This window comes from Struthio camelus, chromosome 3, assembly GCF_040807025.1.
Source record: "Struthio camelus isolate bStrCam1 chromosome 3, bStrCam1.hap1, whole genome shotgun sequence".
Lineage (NCBI taxonomy): Eukaryota > Metazoa > Chordata > Aves > Struthioniformes > Struthionidae > Struthio > Struthio camelus.
In genome coordinates, this window is record NC_090944.1 from 573330 (window position 1) to 595865 (window position 22536).

Consider the following 22536-nt stretch of genomic DNA (forward strand, 5'->3'; position numbering starts at 1 on the left):
CTGCTGGAACATGATCCCTTGTGCAGTGTAATTCTTGCAATTTGTCCTTGGAGTTGAGAGAGGGGGGCTGAGCTTATCTGTGCTGCTGAGGGAATGGCCCGATTTATTTCCATGTGAGCAGTGTTGAGGTTTTGGGCCTGAGAACTGAGATTTAGTAAGAATTGGATTCCTTCTGCTTGCTCTGAGTGCTAGCAGGAAGTCAGTGAGCCATAACTAACTGGAACGTAGACCATGATGCCTGCAACTAGGTCTCCTGCAAGAGATGTCAGCCTGGCATTTGCTCACTCCATGCCATTGCATTGCAGGTAGCCTGGCAAGGATCTGGAGGGAATGAGAAGTTCTTCTTTGACAATGAAAATGTAAGTTGGATGGGACAGGATGCTAGCCCTTAATGGTGAGTAGAGCAGTGTGTGTATGGGGGGGAAAAGTGTCAATCATGCTTCTGGAAACTCCTGTTCCTCAGCTGTTTCCTGGACTTAGCCTCTCCCTGCACATCCTGATCTGCTTCCTCCCCATACTTGCCTTTCTCAAATGCCAGATACAGAACAAACCCAATGTAAAGATTGTATAAGTCATGCCCCCATAAGAGAGAGGAGCAATAAAATATGGATGTCAGAGATACAGAAAACAGGGCATGTTAGCTATCTGGATGGAATCCTGCTCTGTCTGGCGAGGGAAGGAAATCCGGAGGAGGTGAGGTATCAGCCCATAGGTGTCAGGACAGCTTGGCTCCTCCTGCAGGAGTGATAGGCCCAAGACAAAAATCCTAGCAGCCCTAAAGAAGCTGGCAGTCACCGCAGGAAGACAAGGACAATTCCTTGCTCATCCTAGGGGGCTGGATTTAGACTTGTGTGCAGCAGAATGCTTTTCTGTACACCTCACTAGTAGGTATGTCTGCTTACCTGGCTCTTCAGTAAGAGTGCAGTCCCCTCTTTCTTCCAGGTCTGTATGATCTTTAATGCTGGGGAGCTGACCCTGGTGGAATATGGAAGCAATGACATCCTGGGGTCTGTTCGTACAGAGTTCATGAACCCTCATCTTGTCAGGTGAGTGTCAAAGCTGCCTGTGTGACCAGTACAAGCATTTTTTGAGAGTGACCTTGGACATCACTTGGGAGTGTCTGTTTTCTAGGACACAGTCCCCAGACTCTGGGACCTGAGGGCATAATACCGAATGCTCTCTGAGCAGTTTGCTTCTGGCAGTGACCAATGGTAGGGTTTAATTGCTTGGTTACATTTAATGGGTGTAAAGTTTTAGGAGGTCATGAGCCCATTCTCCTCTGATACATGCTTATTGAAGCCTGACTTGGCAATTGACTGAAGAGGGACCTCCTACGCACATACTCAGGCATGCTGCTGGTCCTGGTGCAGCATTGACAGGGACTCCAGATGCCAGTGGGACCTCCTCTGTCCCTCTGAAATGGCATTTTCCAGTTCAAAAGGAGGGAGAGGAGGACCATGGGCTGCACTGAAGAGGAAACATCATAGGTCATTCAGGCAGGCTTTCAGAGTGAAGCCATGAAGCAGAAGGTTTTGTTCTTAGTTGAGGCAGCCCTAAGTACTGGGTCAGAGAACCACAAAAGCCTCCATGTGGTTGGGGAAACTGCAAGTAATTCTGTGGGGGGAGGACAGGACTCAGTCCTGTGGGTGTAGAGAGCAGTAAAGCTAACAGTCATCATTCCCTTCAAATAATAGCGTCCGTATCAATGAGAGACGGCAGAGAGGCGTGGAGGCGAACAAGAGACTGGCTTATTTGATAGACATCAAGACTATAGCAACAGGTGAATACAAACATCCCTCTCCTGTATTTTCCCAGCCCGCCTGACTCCTTTGTGTTCGCTCTGCCAGGCAGCATATCCCTAAAGGCCCCTTTTGCATTCAGTCTGCCAGGCAGCAGATCACTAGAATCCAGGCTGCCTTACTTTTAGCAAGTTAAGTGTCTGGTGTGGACTCAGCTGTGGGGTGGCTGTGACTGTGTCCTCGACCTGCAGTTCTGTGCAGTTCAGCATGATGATGTTGCTGCCTGCATTGGCTCTGCTCTGTGCATTCTCAGAGAAGGGTGGAGGGAGTTACTGCTGCTAGTAAGGTGCCAAGATAAAATGTCACTGCAGTCTACCCTTCATGTCAGAGTGTGTTTGCCATGGGATCCTCATCAGGTGTTCAGTACCTTGGGGCACATTAGGTACTCACACTGTTTCTTTTCTTTCATTTCCAAGTGGACCTTGTTGGTGGCTACAATGCTGGCACCATCAGCCATGACAGCAAGATTGAATGGCTAGAGTTGAATGAAACAGGCCACAAGCTACTCTTCAGGGACAAGAAGATGAGGGTGAGGCAGATACATCTGGAGGGAGTGTGGCAAGCTGGTGTGCATGGGGAGAGGAAAGACAGATGTGCCTGAGTGCAGGGAAGGAGATGAGGAACACATAATTCCTGCTATCATGCTGGAATCAGTACTGCCATGAGGACAGGGTACTCATCCTGAAGTACCTGTGACTTTTTGACTACTCACTCCTTTGAGGAAGGCAGACCGTGTTCAGATTGCATGAGCTGGCAGCATTGTATGTTTAGTTTCAAGCTATAGCTACAGCTGTTCACACTTTGCATAAGAATGCATACTACCTCTCAGTCATGCAGACCTCCTTACAGAATGCCAGGACAGTGTACATCTGACACTATGTATGTAAAGGACAGCATACTCAGCCTGGTCAAGACAGGATCCAGTTGAGACCAAATACTTTGTACGTAGAGGTTTGTTGGTATTGTGACTGCCTTTCAGTTCATTCTCAAAATTCTGCTACTTCTGCTATCCCTCCTCTCTGAATTTTGCTCTTGACCAGTCCTAGCTCCTTTCCCATCTACTGAGACTTAATTTTTTGCTCTCCTAAAATAACTCTTCAGCCTGACACCATCTCTGAGAAAAATATTCTGTTTGTGGACTTTTGCAACTCCTCTGTTACCTTGGTAAAGGCCTCATATTGGAGCAACAGCTCTTTAAACTGCCGATTAGTAAAGTCTGGGAGCTAAAGCTGCAAAAGAATCTCCTAGAGAAGATGAGCCAGCATGGAATTGAAACACCCAGTCAGCCTGACTCAGAAGGCATGGTTTCTGCTACTGCACCAGCAAAGAGTCTAGGCACTAGTAGTTGAATGTGTTTCAGGACAGTCTCTACAAATTCAAAGACAAGGTTATCCCAGTCTTACTCAGGTACCATGACTGCAGCCCAGTTCCAACCCCAGATTCATTAGTTGTACTCAGCAGGATTAAGGCATGAAGCTAGTTGCTAGATATCTTGCTCCATCTCTTCACTTCTGAAAGTGAATAGACTCTTCTGCTGTGAGACTGAGGCAAGTGAGTGAATATCAAGATGAGGAACCTAATGTTGCACTTACACTTGTAAATAAAAAAAAAGCTGTTGTCTGCAACAGCTCAGCTTCTGTGTGTAAGGTGAACTCTCTAATTCTCCAAAACCGCATAATCACAACCCAATAGCCTGTCCAATATGGCCATTGGCTTGTGTTAATTCCTAAAATAAGACTGAACATTGACTGGGAGAGTACTAGTTAGCCCAGGACAAAACTGTGCCCAAAATCACGGTAAGTTTCACAGTATGAATTATGATCTGTGGGTACTCACCTCATGTCCTAGCTATGTTTAGTTTACTTGTAGAGATACAGCTTAAGAAGCTCAGCAGACAACAAGATCTATTTATCAACTGTGTGACAGTTCCACTCAGCTCACTATCAAGCCCTCTTTAGTATTATGAATATAAGGCCCCCTATTTACTTGCTTCATTTGCTTCTCTTGTCACCAAAGACTCCAGAGAAGAGAGTGTGGCCTTCTTGACAGTGATGTAGTTCACATCCAGAATTTCCATGCGGGTAGCACAGATGCTAAGGCAGACCCAGACCATAGCCACTGCAGTTCATCACAAGATCGTTTTAATTGCTCGAGCGTCCAAATCCCACCGGGGACTGTCTGCAGTAGAATGTTTCCACTTTGGCAAGAGACTGTGACTTCACCCCTCATGTTTCAGGCAGGAGCCCCAGGCTTCTTTGCTGAGCTGCTCATATGTCATTCTTGGTAGCCTGATCCTTAAGACTACATCACAGATTTTAGGGATGCAAAGACACCCTCTTTGCCTGGAAATCACAGATCTCCCCTTAGATATCTGTTTGCTTGTTACCACTCGTATGTGGGCTGACTCGTTGCTGACAGGCTTGTCGGATAGCAACCTTTGTGCTCAACTTTGTAGCCAAAGATTCCAGTTTATATATCTGCTGGCTCACAAACTCTTTAACACAAATACTCCTCTAATAAAGTATGTAAGAGGTAGGCTTGCTTGCACAAAGGCTGTAATTCTGGTTCCAGGCCAGCATAGGACAGGGGCTCCTTCAAGTTCTTTGGGATTCCAGAGAAATGAGAAGAGCAGCCCAACCTGGGTTTGTAGAAAACGTAATGCCTGCATCTACATTAGCATGCATCTCTAACCAAGATCCTCTTGACTCTCAGGGGGAGAATTGTTCCATGTGTACAGATCTTTAAGACATCATTTTCACATATCCATAAAAGCATCATGCAAGAATGATGCAAGCTTCTTCACTTCACAGCTGGATCTTTACTAGTACCAAGGGCTTCTGCTTGGGCTTTGCTGCACTAATTGTCTTCAGAAAAGTGCTAACAGTGATTGTAGCCTTTACCAGATGAAACAAGCTTCTATTTGTGAGTGGTAGGTACACTCCCACAAGGCTGTATATATCCTATCATATGAGAAGAGAGAACTTTCCCAGGAGCATAACTTTTTTATATTTATGTCCACATTCTTCCTCAGTTTACATTTGGATCCTCTAATTTACTATCTCAGAAGAATCTCAGTGGCATCACCAGTATTGCTGTTGCCTCTTCAGGCTCCTTTTCAGACCTGTCAGCAGGGGAGAGCAGTTGCCTGCCCCTTCATCAAACGTTGCCACCAGTCCAGATCAGACAGTATGTGATTCTCCTAAGCTATGTCTATACCTCTTTCTCCAACCAGTTCAGTACAGACCAACATGGGGACTTTCTTGTCCTCTCCTGCCTGTGGCATATCATGAGTCACAGTGCAGTTCTCTTTTATCTTCTTTTTCCCTTTCCCATCTTTGCTAGGTGAGGACAATTAGGAGGAGGAGCAGACACAGCCTAGCACTTTTAAGTCACAAGGCATCACACATCTTTGTAATGACTTGTCAGCTTACACCTTCCAAGTTATCAAGCTTGGTTCAGGGCTATATTCTACAAACAGACATCTTCTCACCTTATTAGCAGTAAGTAACAGTTCATGCAGTAAGACTTTACTTAGGATGAACAATTAAGCCCAGGACTGCAAAGGAATGCCTTTGCATGAAGGACGCAAGAGACCCTTCTCCTAGTAACCATGAATATGCCTGAAGATATTCACAATATGATACAGAAAAAGATGATACTTACCAGTTGCTAGAGGTCTTTGACCCTGTAGTCCATATTGAAATCTGTTCCTTTTCTTCTCCTTCAGAGTCCTTCCTGAGATGCTGCTTCATTGCAACACTTCAACTGAGAGGGGACTAAAGTAGCACAAGGCATATTCCGGTTTATATGTTTATGTTTAGCACAAGAAAAGCAGGGTCTGAGCATGCTGCTTAAAATAACGCAAGGGTAAAAATAAAAAAGTCTTAAGTCTTGAAATGTAACATGTATGAATACTAACAGTGTGGAAGTTTGGGCTACATATCTTGAAGAAGTCTGATTCCTGGTGGGTAATACCTGCTTGCAGGATTCTTGCCTAGACATTCCTGCCATGTTCATGTGAGCAAGCAGCCTAGTCATGAGCCCAGCTGAGCCTTTTTCTCCCCTTTTTTCATCTAGTTGCAGCTCTATGACATTGAAAGAAGCACCAAGACTACCATTTTGAACTATTGCTCCTATGTGCAATGGGTTCCAGGCAGTGATGTGGTGGTGGCTCAGAACAGAAACAGCCTCTGCATTTGGTATAACATTGATGCTCCAGAGCGAGTCACCATGTTTCCTCTGAAGGTAAAAGTCTGGAGGTTTTGATTTTCCCCAGCAGTATTTTCTGTTACTTCTTGTTCACGTATGGGATTAGACAGGGTGGTATTGCAGAAGGGAGAAGGGAGGGAACTGAATTTCTCCTGGACAGGATTTGAGGCCATCTGTCAACTCCATGGCAGAAATCTATGGCAGAACCTGGAGATAGGTTCTCCAGCAAGGAGCTGCTCTGTGGCTTTTTGCTTCCCTCTGTTGAGGTAAGAGCAATGTCTGTGAGGTGTGAGCTCCTTCAGCAGAACTTTAACTAGGCAGAGCTGATAGCTGGTACTCTTTTCAGGGGGATATTGTAGATTTGGAACGGAATGATGGGAAGACTGAAGTAATAGTAACTGAAGGGGTGAACACTGTGTCCTATACCCTGGATGAAGGTCTTATAGAGTTTGGAACTGCCATTGATGATGGGGATTACCACAGGTAAGTGCTAGATATGCCACATTGTGATGGCAGCTAGCCTGCTTCATGTAACAGATGCCTGAGGGTCAACAATCCACACACCACACCAGCAGGGCTTTCCATGCAGAGTTGAAGTTTACGCTCTGAGAATGATGTTGGGTCTCGCTGTAATGCACAGCACATTCCTTCAAGAGTGAATATTCTGCATTGTCATCCCCAGAGATGTCATCCCCCAGCTCCATGGCTTCAGATACGAATCTGGCCAGTCTAGTCCTGCTGACACTGACAGAAATTCACTGCAGGCAGTTTTCACTTACTGCAGTAAATAAGTGTGTCTTCAGTAGCAGCCAAATGTGGAATGGCACTCCAGTGCTCATGCTGCTGCCCCTCCAGGGATGAGGACAGTGTTCAGTGGAAACAGGAGCTGGCCTACTTGTGCAGAGTGAAAACTGGCTGTCTGAAGCAGTCATGGTAGGCACCTGGGCAAGGTTGACATTGTTACCCGGCTTTAAAATTGACCAGGGAAGAAAATTTCACATGCTCATAGCATTGATCCCTCTTGAGAGACTTTTCTGCACCAGGGACTGGCTTCAGACTTCCCCACACTGCTTGCCCCACACTGCTACAGCCTTCTGGTGACCACATATCTCCTAAGTAATTTAGGCCAGATAGGGAGCTCTTAGATAACTGAGTTTCTCCCTGATAGGGCAGGCCCTGTGCTATACAGTCAGAACTAGTCACACTCAGCTTCATTTTTTTTCAGTGCAGTTCTTCTTAGGAGGCTTCTGTCCCAGCCTAGGTTTTTTCTTCAGAGAGCTCTCCTCTTCTGTTACTGAGAATCTGCAAATTTCTCTGTCTTAAGGGCTACTGCATTTCTGGAGACACTGGAAATGTCTGCAGAGACTGAAGCCATGTGGAAGACCCTAAGCAGGCTGGCTTTGGAAGCTACACAGCTGCACATTGCAGAGAGGTACAGGAAGGACCTTCTTTCTACTAGGTTAAACACTCTCTTTTCTGGATCCTTCGCAGAAACCAGGGTCTAACTAAGGATGTGACTTTTTGTGTGGCCTAGAAGATTCACTTCACTGGAGAACGGAGCATTCTCTGTTCCAGGCAATGACTTTGTCCTTTCACCCTAGACACTAACGATAGAACTGAGGACAGGTAGACGTCACGCTGTAGCATAAATTTTTGCTGATGGCAGCACAAAGTAGTGCATAGCGAGGCTGCAGGGAGCAGACAAACATAGGCAAGGTCAGAGGAGCTCTGAAACCTAAGGGAGTGAAGCATGGACATTAGTCATGTCCATGGCTTCTCCCAGGGAGCAGGCCTAGAGGGTAGATCTGAACATGGGTCTTGGCAAAATCTTCTAATGAAGTGGCACTACTGCACCTCTCCAGCTCACACTGCTGGGACTGCTGCCCAGGCTCTGATTTTGCTTTCTGGGACCAAAGGTAGGTAATCAACCCCAGCTGGCAACTAACTGCTTTGCTCTTCCCAGGTGCTTTGCAGCTTTGGGCAACATGGCAAAAGCTCGATTTCTGCATGAAACCAATGCCATTGCAGACCAGGCAGCTCGAGAGCATGTGAGTCAAACTTTGTCTGCTGTGCAGGGCAGCCACTTCCCTGCAAACACTTGCATACGCATTGTCTTCTCTTGTCCGTGTCCTCCAGTACACTGCTACACACCAGGGCCTGGTCATGTAAGAACTGCTGATATAGTTCTTCATCCAGGCCTGCTAGGTCCCTCTTCTGGGTAGCCATTTCCTACTGCTGCTCCTGTCTTGTCATTTTTCATCTATCTTCAGTTTCTGTAACCAGCAATCACCTCCCTTGTAACAAATCCAGAGCCCGTTCTTTCACCCCTACAAACGAATCAAGCTAACTGTGGTTGCTTGCAGGGCGGGGATGGCACAGACCATTACCTGGTGCGTGCCCGCTTGGCCATGCTAGAGAAGAACTACAAGCTGGCAGAGATGATCTTCCTGGAACAAGTGAGTGAAGGGACCAGGAGCAGAAGAGGTCTCATTTGTTTGTGGGCAGTAAGATTTGTGCCCTAGTGTGAAAAAGAACAGAGAGGGAATAGGTTGCTTATTCCTGGGAGAGGATTTTGTGCTGCGGAGTAGAAGGAGAGATTGTTTGTTCCTGGTGCAGGATTGCTCTGAGGTGCAGGGAGGGAGGGTAAGGGGAGGATGTATAGCCATGTAAAGGGGATGGTCCATTTGTTCAAGTGTTTTCTGCACATCTAACCCTGTCCGCTGTGGGAGCTTCATGGCAATGTATCTGCTAAACGGAGCCTTGCCCAGGGTAACACTTTGCTCTCTGACACAGAATGCCACAGAGGAAGCCATGGACATGTACCAGGAGCTGCACATGTGGGATGAATGCATTGTGGTCGCCGAGGCCAAGGTACAGAATATTCTTATGCTGGACTTTGAGCTGGGCTTGCTTGATAAGTGTCCCAGTTGGGAGTTCTATCGCGGTCTGGGTGCTCTTCATCTGCCTTATCAGGACCCCACTTCTGCTTGGAGGTGCTCCCAAAGAGACTCTGAGCCTGCCCTGAAGGTCCCCCATCTGATTCAGTTCCAGGTGGTGGGATTATTGCATGAAGGAGCCTTGATTTCTGGAGGGGTGAGGGTGCCATGCCATCAGAAAGAGGGATCAGAGTCCAGAGCAGGTGATAGGAATAAGAGAACAAGGCGCAATTGTGGAGGCTTGGGTGCGAGAGACTTAACTGCAACGCTTAAAAGGAAGTGTGATGGATATCCCTGATGCCCCTAAAACACAGCAAATGCTGCAGTCAACAAGGCAGCTGTTGGAATGGCAGGAGGCAGGCTTTAGGGGTAGACTGATCTTTGGTTCAACCCAGAAGAGGTACTTTTGTTTCCTAGGATGCAGTGTAACGTGGACCAAGGGCCAAGGGGCCTCAGAGATGTGGTCCAGGCAGGATTGCGCTAGCCAGAGTTGCCCACAGACAAGGCACAGAAGAATCAGTGGTTCATGCATCTGACAGCCAAGGAATAAAACAGAGAAGGGTCTGGAAAAGTCTAGGATGATACAAAGGGAATGTGAGGGGAGGTTGCTTTTGATGGAAGTGCAGACCTGGGTGAGTAGTGAGGGAGAAAGCTACTGAGGTTTGTTTAAGAGTAGCCAGGGCTTCAGAAGAGAACAGATGGTGCAGTTGTACGCAGGGCTGGCATTGTTGTGGTTTTTCCTAACTGCAGTTGCTTAATCTAACTGGGCAGCAATGAAGCTGGTGCCAGGAGCTGTTCAGAGCCTACAGGAGGACCAGGACAACCTCCTGCCTTGCCCAGGTCGACCAATGCTGTATTTCTCAACAGGGACACCCAATGCTGGATAAACTGCGTAAGGGCTACTACCAGTGGCTGCTGGATACGCAGCAGGAGGAGAAGGCTGGGGAGGTCCAGGAGGGGCAGGGAGACTACCTGGCAGCCATCAGCCTATACCTGCGAGCAGGGCTGCCTGCCAAGGCAGCACGACTGGTCATGAGCAGGGATGAGCTCCTGACCAATGGGGATGTCATCAATAGGATCTCCACAGCACTGATCAGAGGGGAATTGTATGAACAGGTGAGTGACCCACCCCATTGGGCCTTGTTCTCAGTGGCGTCAAACTTCTTACCCCATCTGCTGCTTCTGCAATATACAGGGGGACTGGGCTGGAAAGTAGCAGATGTAATTCTATCTTGATAAATGCACAGATAACACTTGGGAGGAAATCCTGACTGCGTCTATCATACATAGGTGAGGTCTAGAATTGCTGTTATTAGGCAGGGAAAAGATCATAAGTGATGCATCTCTGAAACAACAGCTGAGTGTTCAGCAATAGTCAAGGAGTCCCCTGGGAAGTAGGAACCAACAGGAAAGGAGCTGCTAATTAAACAGAAAACATACCACTGTGAAAATCTACAGTGCTTCTTCATAGTAGAATAAGAAATGATGCTACAGCTTTCATATGAGGATATGAAACAGACCAGGCCGTCACTGCACCAGTCACTGTGTAAAGAGAAGAGAGGTTATTTCAAAAGCTTTTATCTTGTTCCCAGAAAAACACTTGGGGCATGTGGGTCAGCAGAGAGGACAATGGTCTTTGCATATGCAAAGACTGCATATGCAGTCTTTCCAAGAAGTTCCCTTTATCCCCATGTTGTTGGTTAGTGTGGGAGTCATAGCTGATGGAGAAGTCTCTGTGGGTAGGGCTTATCTGACAGGATTGACAGATGTACATGGGGCTGGAAGGGTACATGATGGTATGGGGAGACAGTGGCTCTGAAAACTGGCAGCTTGTATTTGTCATTAGGCTGGAGACCTGTTTGAGAAGGTCGGGAACCCACGGAAGGCTCTGGAGTGCTATTGCAAGGGCAGTGCCTTCCTGAAAGGTACTGTGCTAAATATGTTCCTCCCCTATCCCCGGCAGAAGCCCAGGTACTCTGGCCTGCTAGCAGCATGAGCTATTACCCTGGAGCCCAGAGTGGCCTAGTTGCCCTGAAGCTTCCATGTATCACCTCATTCAGTGTATGAGTTCTCGCATAGTTGTGCCTGCAGGCAAAGCCCCAGGACAGGATCCTCTTCCAAAGACCTTGATCATGCTGATTGCACCAGCATGGGTTTGATCTGGCTCCCCATAGGGTCCAGGTCACTGGGCTGCCCTGCTGGAGCTGGAGTGGGTTAGACAGTCCCCCTCCAACAAGGCCCACATTCACCTCACAGCAATGCTTCCTTGCTGGATGCAGCATAACAGCTATTTTGTCCCCTTACAGCGGTGGAGCTGGCTCGCCTAGCATTTCCGGCAGAAGTTATGAAGCTGGAGGAGGCCTGGGGAGACCATTTGGTGCAGCAGAAACAGCTGGATGCTGCCATTAACCATTATATTGAAGCCAGGTGGGAGCAGATGATGGCTATATAACCAGCAGAAGTATAATCTGGCAGGCCATGAAGTTGATATAGTTGGCTTAAATCAACATGACTATTTGATGCTGAGTAAGCCCCCTCATCCTAGCTTTGCCAGTGCCCCTAATACTTATGTGCAGTCTCTGCTGGCCCAGTCATAGTTTCCTCTCCACACCTCTTATCAAGGTGTCTCAGTCCTGATCCCCTGTTCTCTGCTGTCCTAGTTCTTTACTTAGCTCTGTCAGTACTGCAGACCTTTGCTCTCTGCTGATACTGTGAAGTTATTCAGGTCCGTCTTGCTGCTCCAAATGAAGGAAGAAGATTCAAGCAGCAGTCTGCTTTGGTCTCCCTGGCTTAGCTCAGCTAGGGGAGATGGGTGCTGGGACTGTAAAGAGTTATGTTTCTGATGTTAGGTGCTCCATTAAGGCCATTGAAGCAGCCTTGGGAGCCCGGCAGTGGAAGAAGGCCACCTACATTTTGGACTTGCAGGACAAACAGACAGCAGCCAAATATTATCTCAAGGTTGCCCAGCACTATGCAGCCTTGCAGGAGTATCAGGTGAGACTGCAGAGCACAGTCATTGCTTCTCTGGGTCCCTTAGGACTGCTGACCATGGTTGTCTCCCCGCAGGTCGCAGAGGAGCTGTACATCAAAGGAGACCAGACCAAGGAGGCCATTGACATGTACACACAGGCTGGGCTCTGGGAGCAGGCTCACAAGGTAGAGTCAGAAGCAAAAGCTTCTGCGGACCTCACCTGCTTCCAAGTGATGCAGTGTCTTCCATCAGGAAGTGGGGGTGCCTTTTGCCCTAACATCTGAGCAGCAAGCCCTCTTCCCAAAAGATCAATGCAGGGACATCTAGCAGCCAGCAAGAGATCAGCCCCTGCATCCTGTCTCTGTCCCCTTCTACTTCAGCAGCCCCGTGTGGGTACACCTGTGACACAAATAACACTCTCCAAGGGACTTGGTTCCGCATACTTTGATCATAGTGACAAATGACTGCCCATTCTCTGTAGCATACACACCTGTTTATAGTGGGATGGAGATTGCTTTTCTCCGTCTTTGGTACTGTGAGAAGGGTCACTATGTGTCAGGACATTGCAGTGCAGTGTGCTGGAGCTTGTCACGTGTGTGTTCCTCTTGGCAGCTGGCAATCAGGTGTATGAGTCAGGAAGATGTATCTGTGCTCTACATAACCCAGGCCCAAGAGATGGAGAAGCAGGGCAAATACAAAGAAGCAGAGAGGTGAGCATCTTCCTTGGTGCTAGTCCAAGATTGTACCCTGAGAATCTGGCTGTAGAAAGGAGCCCTTTCCTGGAGTGGGAGTGGAGTTTGGGGCTCAGGTTTGGAAGGGTCAGATGTGTTCTCTCCACACTCAGAGACCTCCAGCTGATACTTTAAGCAAAGTTTCTAGGAAGAGAAGTCACTGAACTATTAATGTATCTAAGGGGATATAAAGCAAGAGTAAAAACAGGGAACTGGAAAGGGATGTGGGAGACTTGGGGCTGGCGGAGGTGGGGGAGGGGAGCACTAGGGCCACACATGAGAAGCCCCAGAGGTCAGGTGGGCTGGAGAGGGAAGGAAGGGGCCAACTGCCTTCAACAAACCCCGTGGTGGCGGGGGGTGACAATCTCTGACCACCAGAACACAAAGGAGATCCCGTTGGGACACGGCTGTCTGTAGCAGTGGAAATGGGGCAAGGCTTTTCCCCACTGCAGGATGCCAGGTCTGATCTGGCATGACCAGCTCAGGATCAGATATGGAAAGTGAAATGTTAGGGTTAGCGTCTACAGGGGCAAACAAAGCTGTGTATCTGATACCATGGTACCTGATCTCAAGGATGCCCAGCACATGAGAGGAGGCATTACAGGTGGTAAAGTCACACTGGGTTTAATATTTTTGGTGACTTATATGGGAAAGTTTTGCTGACATTGCCAAGTTGCCATCCCAACTGGACTGACAGCCTCAGGTTGGAGGCAAAGATGAGAGCAGGTCACAAGCCCAGGGGCTCCCTCCAGGTCAAAATGCAGGTTGATAAATGGGGATGGAGTCAGGTTGCAAACACAGTCATGCCTTTTGGCAATGTGCCCAGGTCTCCGTTCCAGCTGGGCAGGATGCAGATGGACTGCTTGGAGTGATCACATCTTCAGCTGAGCCATATGAACATGCTTGTGTTCCCAGGCTGTATATCACTGTGGATGAACCTGATTTGGCCATCACCATGTACAAGAAGTGTAAGATGTATGATGAGATGGTTTGCCTGGTAGCCAAATACCACAAGGACTTACTGAGTGATACTCACCTGCACCTGGGCAAGGTGAGCACAGGTCATGGCAAGGGATCAGCTGGGCTAAGCAGTGACAAGAGCGTCACTAACTCATTGTCTCTCATTGCAGGAGCTGGAGGCAGAGGGACGTTTACAGGAGGCTGAGTACCACTACCTAGAAGCTAAGGACTGGAAGGCCACAGTAAACATGTACAGAATTAATGGCATGTGGGATGAAGCTTATAGGGTAATAATAACTTCACAGCTATCCCACCCTGCAGGGGCCAGGATTTGACTGTAGGGTGCCAGTAGGAATTGCTTTGTCTCTATTCACTACAAAATTTGAAGACGTGAAGTATGCTATTTAGCTTCAGCAGGTGGCACAGCACTGGAGGTCCTTGTGCTACTGCTGTGCTCCTAACTGCTTTGCAGCATTGCACCTCAAAAGCAGTGCTAGGCCCCTAGCCACTCTGCAGCACTGCCTTCCTCCAGGCAGTGCTCTGCACCTAACCACTGCACAGCATTGTACCTCAGAAGTACCTCCCTGCCCCTAGCCACTCAGTAGCACCCCTCTCCAGCACTGCTCCCCTCCAGTGTGGACAGATTGCTGGGGATCACATCTGATGACTGAACACCAGTAAGGACCTTGCTGAGGAGGCAGCAGCCTCTTCTCCCCGTGCTCTGTCATACAAGCCTTTGTCTCACTCTCCCCAGTCCCGTGGTGGCTACAGAAGAGTTCTTCAGGAGACAGCAAGTGTTTCTGATGCTCCCCTATGAGTGCAGGCATCGTATGAGAGGGGACCCCTGGCTCAGCCTGCTGAGGTAGAGGTAGATGAATTGAGTCCTTCAGTTTGCTTTGCTTTGGATAGGTGGCCAAGGCACACGGTGGGGCAAACTCCTATAAGCACGTGGCCTATATGTGGGCAAAGAGCCTGGGTGGAGAGGCAGCTGTGAAACTCCTCAGTAAATTTGGACTTCTGGAGATGGCCATTGACCATGCAGCAGACAGTGGGTAAGTAAGTCCATAAGCCCAGCACTCCTCTTCCATCTGCCCGATCTCAGGAAGAGAGGGCAGCCCAAGGTATTTATACCTTGGTATCTACATGGCAGCTGCAGGTCCAGGATATGGCACGTTATCCCCCCTACCTGCACTTCCTCACGTGGGTAATCTGCTTCCTTGGCACAGAGGATTCACCAGATGAGTCCTGTCCACCTATTAATCTCACAAGTGTAAAATCTGATCTGGACAGACAAAAGCAGTTTGCCCTTTAACCTGAATAGGAGGCCTTGTAAGAGCCTCTGAACAATGGGAGGGATTATTCCTCCTGTCACCATAAGCAGCTGCCTGCCAGAAGAGTATTGGTACTACTCTGCACCTACCCAACCATCTGTCTGCCCTGCCATTCACGGCTACTCCCTCCAACTCTCCCACTTCACCAGGCTCATGACCACCTCTCAGGATTGAGCCAAGGGCTTCTGGCACTAACAGCAGGTGTGAAGGAGCTGAATCTGCTTAGTGGGGACTGTAACAGCCCCTGTTCTCTGGTCAGGAGAAGGAGAAATGGGCAGTGCCCACTCACTTGGGACCCCTCTGTCTTCCCCTCTCCTCCCTGCCAGTGTCTTGTGCTCCACTTGATGTCTTGCTCTTGATGAAGGCTTGCCCTCACAGCACATAGTCCTATTCTCACCCCACTCTTTCTTTCACTGCAGTGTCTTTGAATTTGCTTTTGAACTGGCCCGCCTGTCCATGAAGCAGAAGATGCGAGAGATCCACTTAAAGTATGCCATGTTCCTAGAAGATGAGGTAATTTTACCCCTGGAATAGATTGCAGTTCCCTGGTCACTCAGATAACTGAAAAGCTTTCCTTAAAGGGCTGCCCCAGGAGGCATTGTATGGCTGCAGTTACTGCTCATCCAAAAGGCTCCACAACTGCAGCCCTGAGCTTCCTCACACATCTCTGTTTCGTAAATATGCTTTGCTTCATGGTAAGTACAGGGAATCATGTGTTGGTGTTGGGGTACAAAGAAATTCCTTCCTCTCTCCTAGGGCAAGTTTGAAGAAGCTGAAGCAGAGTTCATTAAAGCTGGGAAACCCAAGGAGGCAGTGCTGATGTATGTATCCTTCCTCACTCTGGTCTGCTGCATCTCCTCTTCCCATGTGGTGCCAGTCTGCTTGCTCCTCCACCACTGGTCTGCTGTTTGCTGCCCCTCTTGTTAAATCTCGTGTAAATTCCTCTAGGTTTGTGCACAATCAGAACTGGGATGCTGCACAGCGTGTGGCCGAGGCTCATGACCCAGACAGTGTGGCTGATGTGCTTGTGGGACAGGCACGTTTTGCCTTTGAGCAGAGAGAGTTCCAGAAAGCAGAGGCCTTCCTCCTGCGAGCACAGAGACCTGAACTGGCAATAAAGTACTACAAGGTAAGTGTAGACTGTGGCAGTATCATTGTGTTCCTCACTGTCTGAGAAGCTGGTTTGGATGGAGAGGGAGTGAGATCCAGCTCCCAGCTCTCCCTGTCAGCTTAGTAGCCAAAGAGAAACCATTTACTCAGGTGGTTCCTAGATCTTCATTCTTGGCCTGCTCTTAGAAGACTGCACTGGTATAGATTTCACAGCATAACATAGCTCTCCCCCAGCTCTGGGAGGAAGTATCCTACCAGAAGGCTATGGTTGGTCCTCAGGAATAACATGAATGGGTTGCATTTGGAGTCTGTAAGTGCCCATTCTACAGAGGTAGCTGGGATAGATGGACCATCCCTGGGGTAACCTGGGTGAACGAATGGACGTAGTTGCCATTCTGGGGAAGAAAGGCGTTAGATGGTGTTGCCGTGGTTTCTTCTCCCTGTGGGTCCTGTGGCAAGATGACTTGAAGGGCCAGACATGTTGTGTGATGCCAGGAGTGTGGTGGATCCTGGTGAATTGGTGTAAGTTTCTCCTCCCCAGTGTCCTTTTGCAGGAGGCTGGCATGTGGAGCGAGGCCCTGCGGATCTGCAAGGAATATGTGCCTAGTCGACTGGAAGCACTACAGGAGGAGTGCAGCAGGGAGGCTGCCAAGAAAGGCTCCAGGTGGGAAATGCTGGGGTCATGCTTCAGGTAACAGACAGTTTGCTCTTCCCTTGGGCCATTGCACTGACCCCTCACAGAGACAGCCTGACTGGATCCCTGACATCCAGATTATCCCGAGGACGGTGGACTTCTTCCTGCATGAGTTTCCCATCTTCCTTCCTGGGAAACTCCAAGCTTATTGTTGCCATCCGAGGTCTCCCAGGTGTTTTCTTGCCACTTACAGATCTCCCAGGTCTCCCCCACTGCTCATGCAGCTCTCCAAGGTCCTTAACCATTTCTTCCCTCAGCATTGCCTGTGCACATTCCTTTCCTCTCTGAGGTCTCTGACTCACCTGTGCTGTGGGCCTTCGTGCCTCATTCCCTACATGCTGTCTACAAGATCTCTGTGGCAGCATCCCAGTCTTGCTCACAGCCTGCATTGCTCCCTACAGAGGAACAGAAGGGCTGCTGGAGCAGGCACGGGAGTGGGAGCAGGCTGGGGAATATGCCAGGGCAGTGGACTGCTACCTGAAGGTGCAGGATCCCAGCAACAGTGTCCTGATGGAGAAGTGCTTGCTGAAGGTATGGTCAGGGGTTATGATGCCCTTCATCTACTCTGCTGTCTGGGAGGTCTCACACAAACTGCGGTGCATCCCAGAGATACCCTATGCAGTGCAGGGCACAAGAGAGGAGCTGCAGGTCCAGTGGCCTCAGGGTCTGAGAGCCCTTCATCACCATTCTCTGAGCTGTGATGGGCTGTGCTCTTAACCTGCACTGCACTGGCACCTTTGCTCTGGCACCACTTTCAGCAGCATGCAGGTGCCCTTGAGCCCATATCTCCTTGCACCAAAGAGCTGGGCTCTGTGACTTAGCTGTTGGCTAGACCAGTGCCCTCTCCTTGTGGCCCAGTCCACCAGCCTGTGGGTTGTGTTCTCGTTCCACCTTTCACTAATAACTGTGCCCTTGCACCAACTTCAGCAACAGTTATGTCCTTGTCTGATGTCCCATATGTAGAAGTAGCTGAGCTTTGCTCCTCTAAATTCCTGAAGTGGGCTGTCATTTCTCCTTTCCTTTCCCCCAAGTGGTCCTGATGCTCAGCCTGGGGCTGAGTTCTTGCCAGCTACATCCCTCTCTCAAGCAGCTTTTATCATCTGTGCTGCTGACAACTTCTCTTCACAGGCAGCTGAGCTGGCCATTAAGTTCTTGGGCCAGTCACAGAGTATGGAGGTGACGCGGACTGTGGCTCCTCAGCTGGTGGCCATGAAGAAATACAGTGCGGTGAGGACTAGCTCCTACCCCTGGAGCACTGAAGAGGCAGTGCCACAGGAAGGGAGAACCATATACAAGGGGAGGAGGCCAAGTCACGTCCTGGGGTGATGGGTGGATTGCCTTATCTGAGAGTCTGGCAGTGCTGAGTCCTTGGGGTGGAGGAAGGAGGGAAAGAGGTTGAGTCCTGGGGTGGTATGAGAGAGCTGGGCCTTGGGAGGAGACAGGAAACAGAGAAGGGAGTTAATCTTCTGGAAAGAGACTTTCTGTTGTTGCTTTGTGCTGGGCACTTCCAACAGCACCAGCTCCAGCCTGGGCTGCAGGGTACTTGTGGGGTTTCAGCCCCCATGGGACCTTCTCTGGCCCTGTAGGCAGCAGAGCTCTACCTCAACTTGGACCTCATACGAGAAGCTATTGATGCCTTCATTGAAGGGGAGGAATGGAACAAGGCCAAACGTGTGGCCAAGGAATTGGACCCCAGGTATGCCCTTGCCTCCTCAAATGGACTCTTCCTTCTCCCACCCTGACCCCCTGATGATCCCTTGCCCTGTCCTGTCCTGTTGCTCCCCGGTACCGTAGATTCTCTCCACTTTGGCCTTCCCAGGCTCCACAGGGCACATCCTCCACAGCTGTCCTTCCCAAGCCCTCTATCCCTTTACTAGCTGGACATTCTTCTATTGCCCTGTTGCCACACATCCTGGAGGAGTCATCATCCCCCTCCTGCCTCAATATCCCCTTCACTTGTCATGTTCCTACACTCATGTTTCCTTCCTGAAAGTCCTGTGATTCCTTTCCCTCCTCACACATTATACTGCATGGAGCTGTCCAGGCCCTTTCTTTTCCCTTCAACCTATGCCCCCAACAGCAGACCAGAAAGATGTGGCACAGCTATAAGTCCTCTTTATGCCAAAGCGGACAAGGTTGAATCCAGCGTCTGTACTAATACAAGGCGCTATTAGTCCTGCTGTCTATTGAGATGTTTTTTGCCCAATAGGTCAGAGGAGTATGTGGATCAGCGTTACAAGGAGTATCTAAAGAACCAAGGAAAGGTAGATTCGGTACGTATTTGGGATGTCCCACAGACATGTCAGGATGTGTGCAGGTCACAAAATCACAGAACAGTTGAAGTTGGAATAAACCTCTGCAGATCATCTAGTCCAACACCCCTGCTCAGGCAGGGTCACCTAGAGCATGTTGCCCAGGACAGCTGTACAGACAGCTTTTGAGCATCTCCAAGGATGGAGACTCCACAACCTCTCTGGGCAGCCTGTTCCAGGGCTCTGTCTCCCTCACAGTAAAGAAGGTTCCTCCTGTTCAGACAGAACTTCCTGTCTTTCAGGTTGTGCCCGTTGCCTCTCATCCTATCGCTGGGCACCACTGAGAACAGTCTGGCCCTATCCTCTTCACACCCTCCCTTCACATACTTATACGCATTGATCAGACCCCTCCTCAGTTTTCTCTTCTCCGGGCTGAACAATCCCAACTCTCTCAGCCTTTCCTCATAGGAGAGATGCTCCCATCCCTTCACGATCCTAGTAGCCCTCCACTGGACTCGCTTCAGCAGCTCCATGTCTCTCTTGTACTGGGGAGCCCAGGTCCTTGGAGTCTTTGTCATGGGGCTTTTACCGGAATATGCCCATAGGTTAGGAGTCTGTATGTGCCTATGAGTCATAGTTTCTGTATACTAGATGTGTCTCACTGGATCTGTGCTTCCATGGAGGGGTGGGACTGTGTGTACATGAAGAAAGGACCTGGATGGGCTGGTGCCTGCTTTGATGCTGGTAGGAAGCCTTGCCTGCCCAGTGAATTGATGGCTGTTTCCATCCCCAGCTGGTGGGAATAGATGTCGTGGCTGCTCTGGACATGTATGCAGAGCGGGAACAATGGGAAAAGTGCCTGGACGTTGCAGCTAAGCAAGTGAGTGCCGTGTGAGCCCTGAAGAGACAGAGATGGGGCCCTGGCTCTGGGGAGCAGGATTAGCAGGGATGAGTGGGCAGGGGTGGAGCAGACATTTCTGTGGGGAGCATGGGGAGTCACTGCAGCAGCTCAAAAAACACCTCTCCCCTGTGCCCATCTTGGGCCCAGTCTGGCCTAGCAGGCAAGCATTAGAACCCAGAAGCATATTAGGTTTAAATTTTGTGATTAGTGGAACACTGTAATGAGCTATATTAGTTCTTTGGGCTGGAAGAAATTGGCACCATGGAAGCAAAGACATTTGTAGAAGAAACCCTTCTTTCTACATGTTCTTTAGAGGCCTGATATCAGTTGAAATGAGTCATCCTCATCATGAAAGCAATTTTGACATCTTTGCATTTTTGCTGACCTAAAAATAACAGCATGACCTCAACAGAATAATAAAAAGGGAGAAAATTAAAATGAAACTGTTTTACAGTGCTATTCCAATACAGTAACAGGAGAGGAATGCTCTAGAGTACCAGGATCCACTTTGAGAGTTTGTTTGTGTTCAATGGTTATTGATAAAGGAGCTAAACTAAGGGCAGGTGTTGATTCTTTAAAGTGAGGAATTGCTTCAGAGTAAACAACAGGGCCACCCCTGGGAAAGAAGTAGCTCTTTTTTCTGACAGGATTGCACATCTTTTGTACCAGCTTCTTTACCTCGTTAGCATATTTAGGCCTGTGTGAAACAGATTCTTCCCAAATTAGAATTTCTCCAAGGTCTGCTACAGTCAGTCCTTAGTAAAGTTTATGGGAGCGGTATACAAGAGCAGTGCTCCAAGGAGTCCTACAGTCTCAGAGATCTGACAGCTTTTGAAAAAGGGACTAGAGTGGCCTTGCATATTCTGAAAGTCTGCAGCCCAACAAGTGTTTGAATTCATTCTTTCACAGGATAGTAAGGGCCCATTTAGAATTGGTACCTCTGGTGCCACATTTGTGGCGATATTTCTTCCGTTAGATATTTGACAGTGTTCCTTTGGCAAGTGGTGCGCAGCTGAAAGACAGCTTTATTTTTCACAAATGAAAGATCAGCACAGCATCAGCTAGCCGGGAGGAGAGGTGTTGTGTGGGGCCCAAACCAAAGGCCAGGTCTGCTGTGTGCAGTGTGTTTTTGTCTGATTATGCTGGTCTCACCCATTGGGACTCCTGTGCATGGGTTTGTGTGTGCCCATCTTAAGCCTCCCTTCCCTAGTTATAAGCGTTCAGTTTGTGAATCTCATGCTATTGCTTTCTGTGTGCCTTCTCCAGAACTATAAAGTCTTGCACAAGTATGTAGCTCTGTATGCAACCCACCTCATCCAGGAGGGCAGCTGGGACAAAGCCCTGAGCCTGTATGTCCACCATGGAGCACCTGCCAACCCACAGGTAACGAAGACAGCATGACACGCCAGTGTGAGTTACCAGAGTGTGCTATGATATGCTACATGAGTCAGCTTTTCAGTCCAGAGCTGGGCCTGCCAGGTAGAAGGTGTCCAAGCTACTTCCATCCCACTATGAATTCTTCCAGGGGCTCCTCAGCTGGAGGACTAAAGGCAGTCCCCCAGCATGTTCTCCACTGGAAGAAGTTGGAGGGTCTTGAGTCTTCGTGTTTGTTTTGAATGCCTTAACCACCAAGTCCAGGATGTGACCATGCTTGCCCCTCTGAGAGTGCTGGCTGGAGGAGCATTCTTCCCAGTTTCCCTGCCTTGTCCTTTAGCACCCCTTGCAATGAGCAATCAGCAGCAGTGCTGCTCCAGGAGCCTGTGTGCAGAGTTGCCATTCTCACAGCCTGTGCTTGACAGCAGGAATGCTCCAAACTTTTGCTGATTCCCCTTCTGGCTCCCTCAAGATTTCTCTCCTTTATTTGTTGCAGAATTTCAACATTTACAAGCGTCTCTTTATGAAAATGGTGAATGCATCTGGCATGAACTGTGCTGAGGCCTACTCCAGCTGGGCTGACCTGCGTGATGTTCTCTTCAATTTGGTGAGTGTGGGCCTGGGCCACCACTACCTGTTAAACTCCAATATCCTGGGCAGCTCCTGTGGAGGGGTGAAGAACCAGTTTCTGGCCAGATGACATGGGAAGTGTTTGAAGAACACAAGCTGGGGGGGAGAGAAGTGATAGCAGAACAAGAAGGATCCTGTGGAATGGACCTGGCCGGGCAAGAGAAGTCAGGGAAGATGACCCTGCACCGAAGGCCAAATCCTTGAAGTGGGTCAGGAGAGGTCAGACAGTGGCAGCTGGGCCTGGACATTGGCACTTGCAGAGCGCCCTGTGTGTGGTGGTACATGGGAACTGGTCACAACATGCCCCTACTTTTCTTCCTACACCCATATTTGTCTGTTTAGGTAGGGCAAGGACCTGTGGAAAGCACAGAACTACTGAGCCTGGAAACTAAGAATTCTCCCCATCTCTCCAGAGATGCTTAGAGCCTTCTACTCCTTCTTCCCTGTCCCAAACACCCCTGCCCCCAGCTAGAGCCCCTGATTGCCACTTCTCTGTTTCTATCCCACAAATTTCCCTCTCTAGCAAAAACTAAAGCCACAAATCCCGTTGTCCATCCAAACTGAACCCTGCTTCCAGGGTTGTCTGTTGACACAGAACCCCTGGCTCTCCCCTTCTCCCACAGCCTCCTTCCTTCAGC

The 22536-nt window shown here is 49.1% G+C and overlaps 1 protein-coding gene across 1 annotated transcript in view; it reads left to right on the forward strand.

Moving 5' to 3' along the window:
* Positions 1-22536, forward strand: part of IFT172 (intraflagellar transport 172) — a 43276-nt gene that overhangs the window by 14096 nt on the left and 6644 nt on the right. The window contains exons 12-41 of the mRNA XM_068936552.1: positions 306-359; positions 943-1046; positions 1695-1780; positions 2216-2328; positions 5877-6044; positions 6355-6491; positions 7333-7440; positions 7972-8056; positions 8372-8464; positions 8802-8879; positions 9812-10060; positions 10791-10869; positions 11251-11371; positions 11794-11938; positions 12011-12100; positions 12528-12625; positions 13562-13697; positions 13777-13893; positions 14516-14658; positions 15357-15450; positions 15694-15758; positions 15886-16066; positions 16602-16711; positions 17143-17272; positions 17870-17968; positions 18328-18437; positions 18951-19014; positions 19787-19873; positions 21161-21277; positions 21765-21875. Coding sequence (XP_068792653.1) covers positions 306-359; positions 943-1046; positions 1695-1780; positions 2216-2328; positions 5877-6044; positions 6355-6491; positions 7333-7440; positions 7972-8056; positions 8372-8464; positions 8802-8879; positions 9812-10060; positions 10791-10869; positions 11251-11371; positions 11794-11938; positions 12011-12100; positions 12528-12625; positions 13562-13697; positions 13777-13893; positions 14516-14658; positions 15357-15450; positions 15694-15758; positions 15886-16066; positions 16602-16711; positions 17143-17272; positions 17870-17968; positions 18328-18437; positions 18951-19014; positions 19787-19873; positions 21161-21277; positions 21765-21875 — 3372 coding nt within the window. The remainder of the gene's footprint in view (positions 1-305; positions 360-942; positions 1047-1694; positions 1781-2215; positions 2329-5876; positions 6045-6354; positions 6492-7332; positions 7441-7971; positions 8057-8371; positions 8465-8801; positions 8880-9811; positions 10061-10790; positions 10870-11250; positions 11372-11793; positions 11939-12010; positions 12101-12527; positions 12626-13561; positions 13698-13776; positions 13894-14515; positions 14659-15356; positions 15451-15693; positions 15759-15885; positions 16067-16601; positions 16712-17142; positions 17273-17869; positions 17969-18327; positions 18438-18950; positions 19015-19786; positions 19874-21160; positions 21278-21764; positions 21876-22536) is intronic.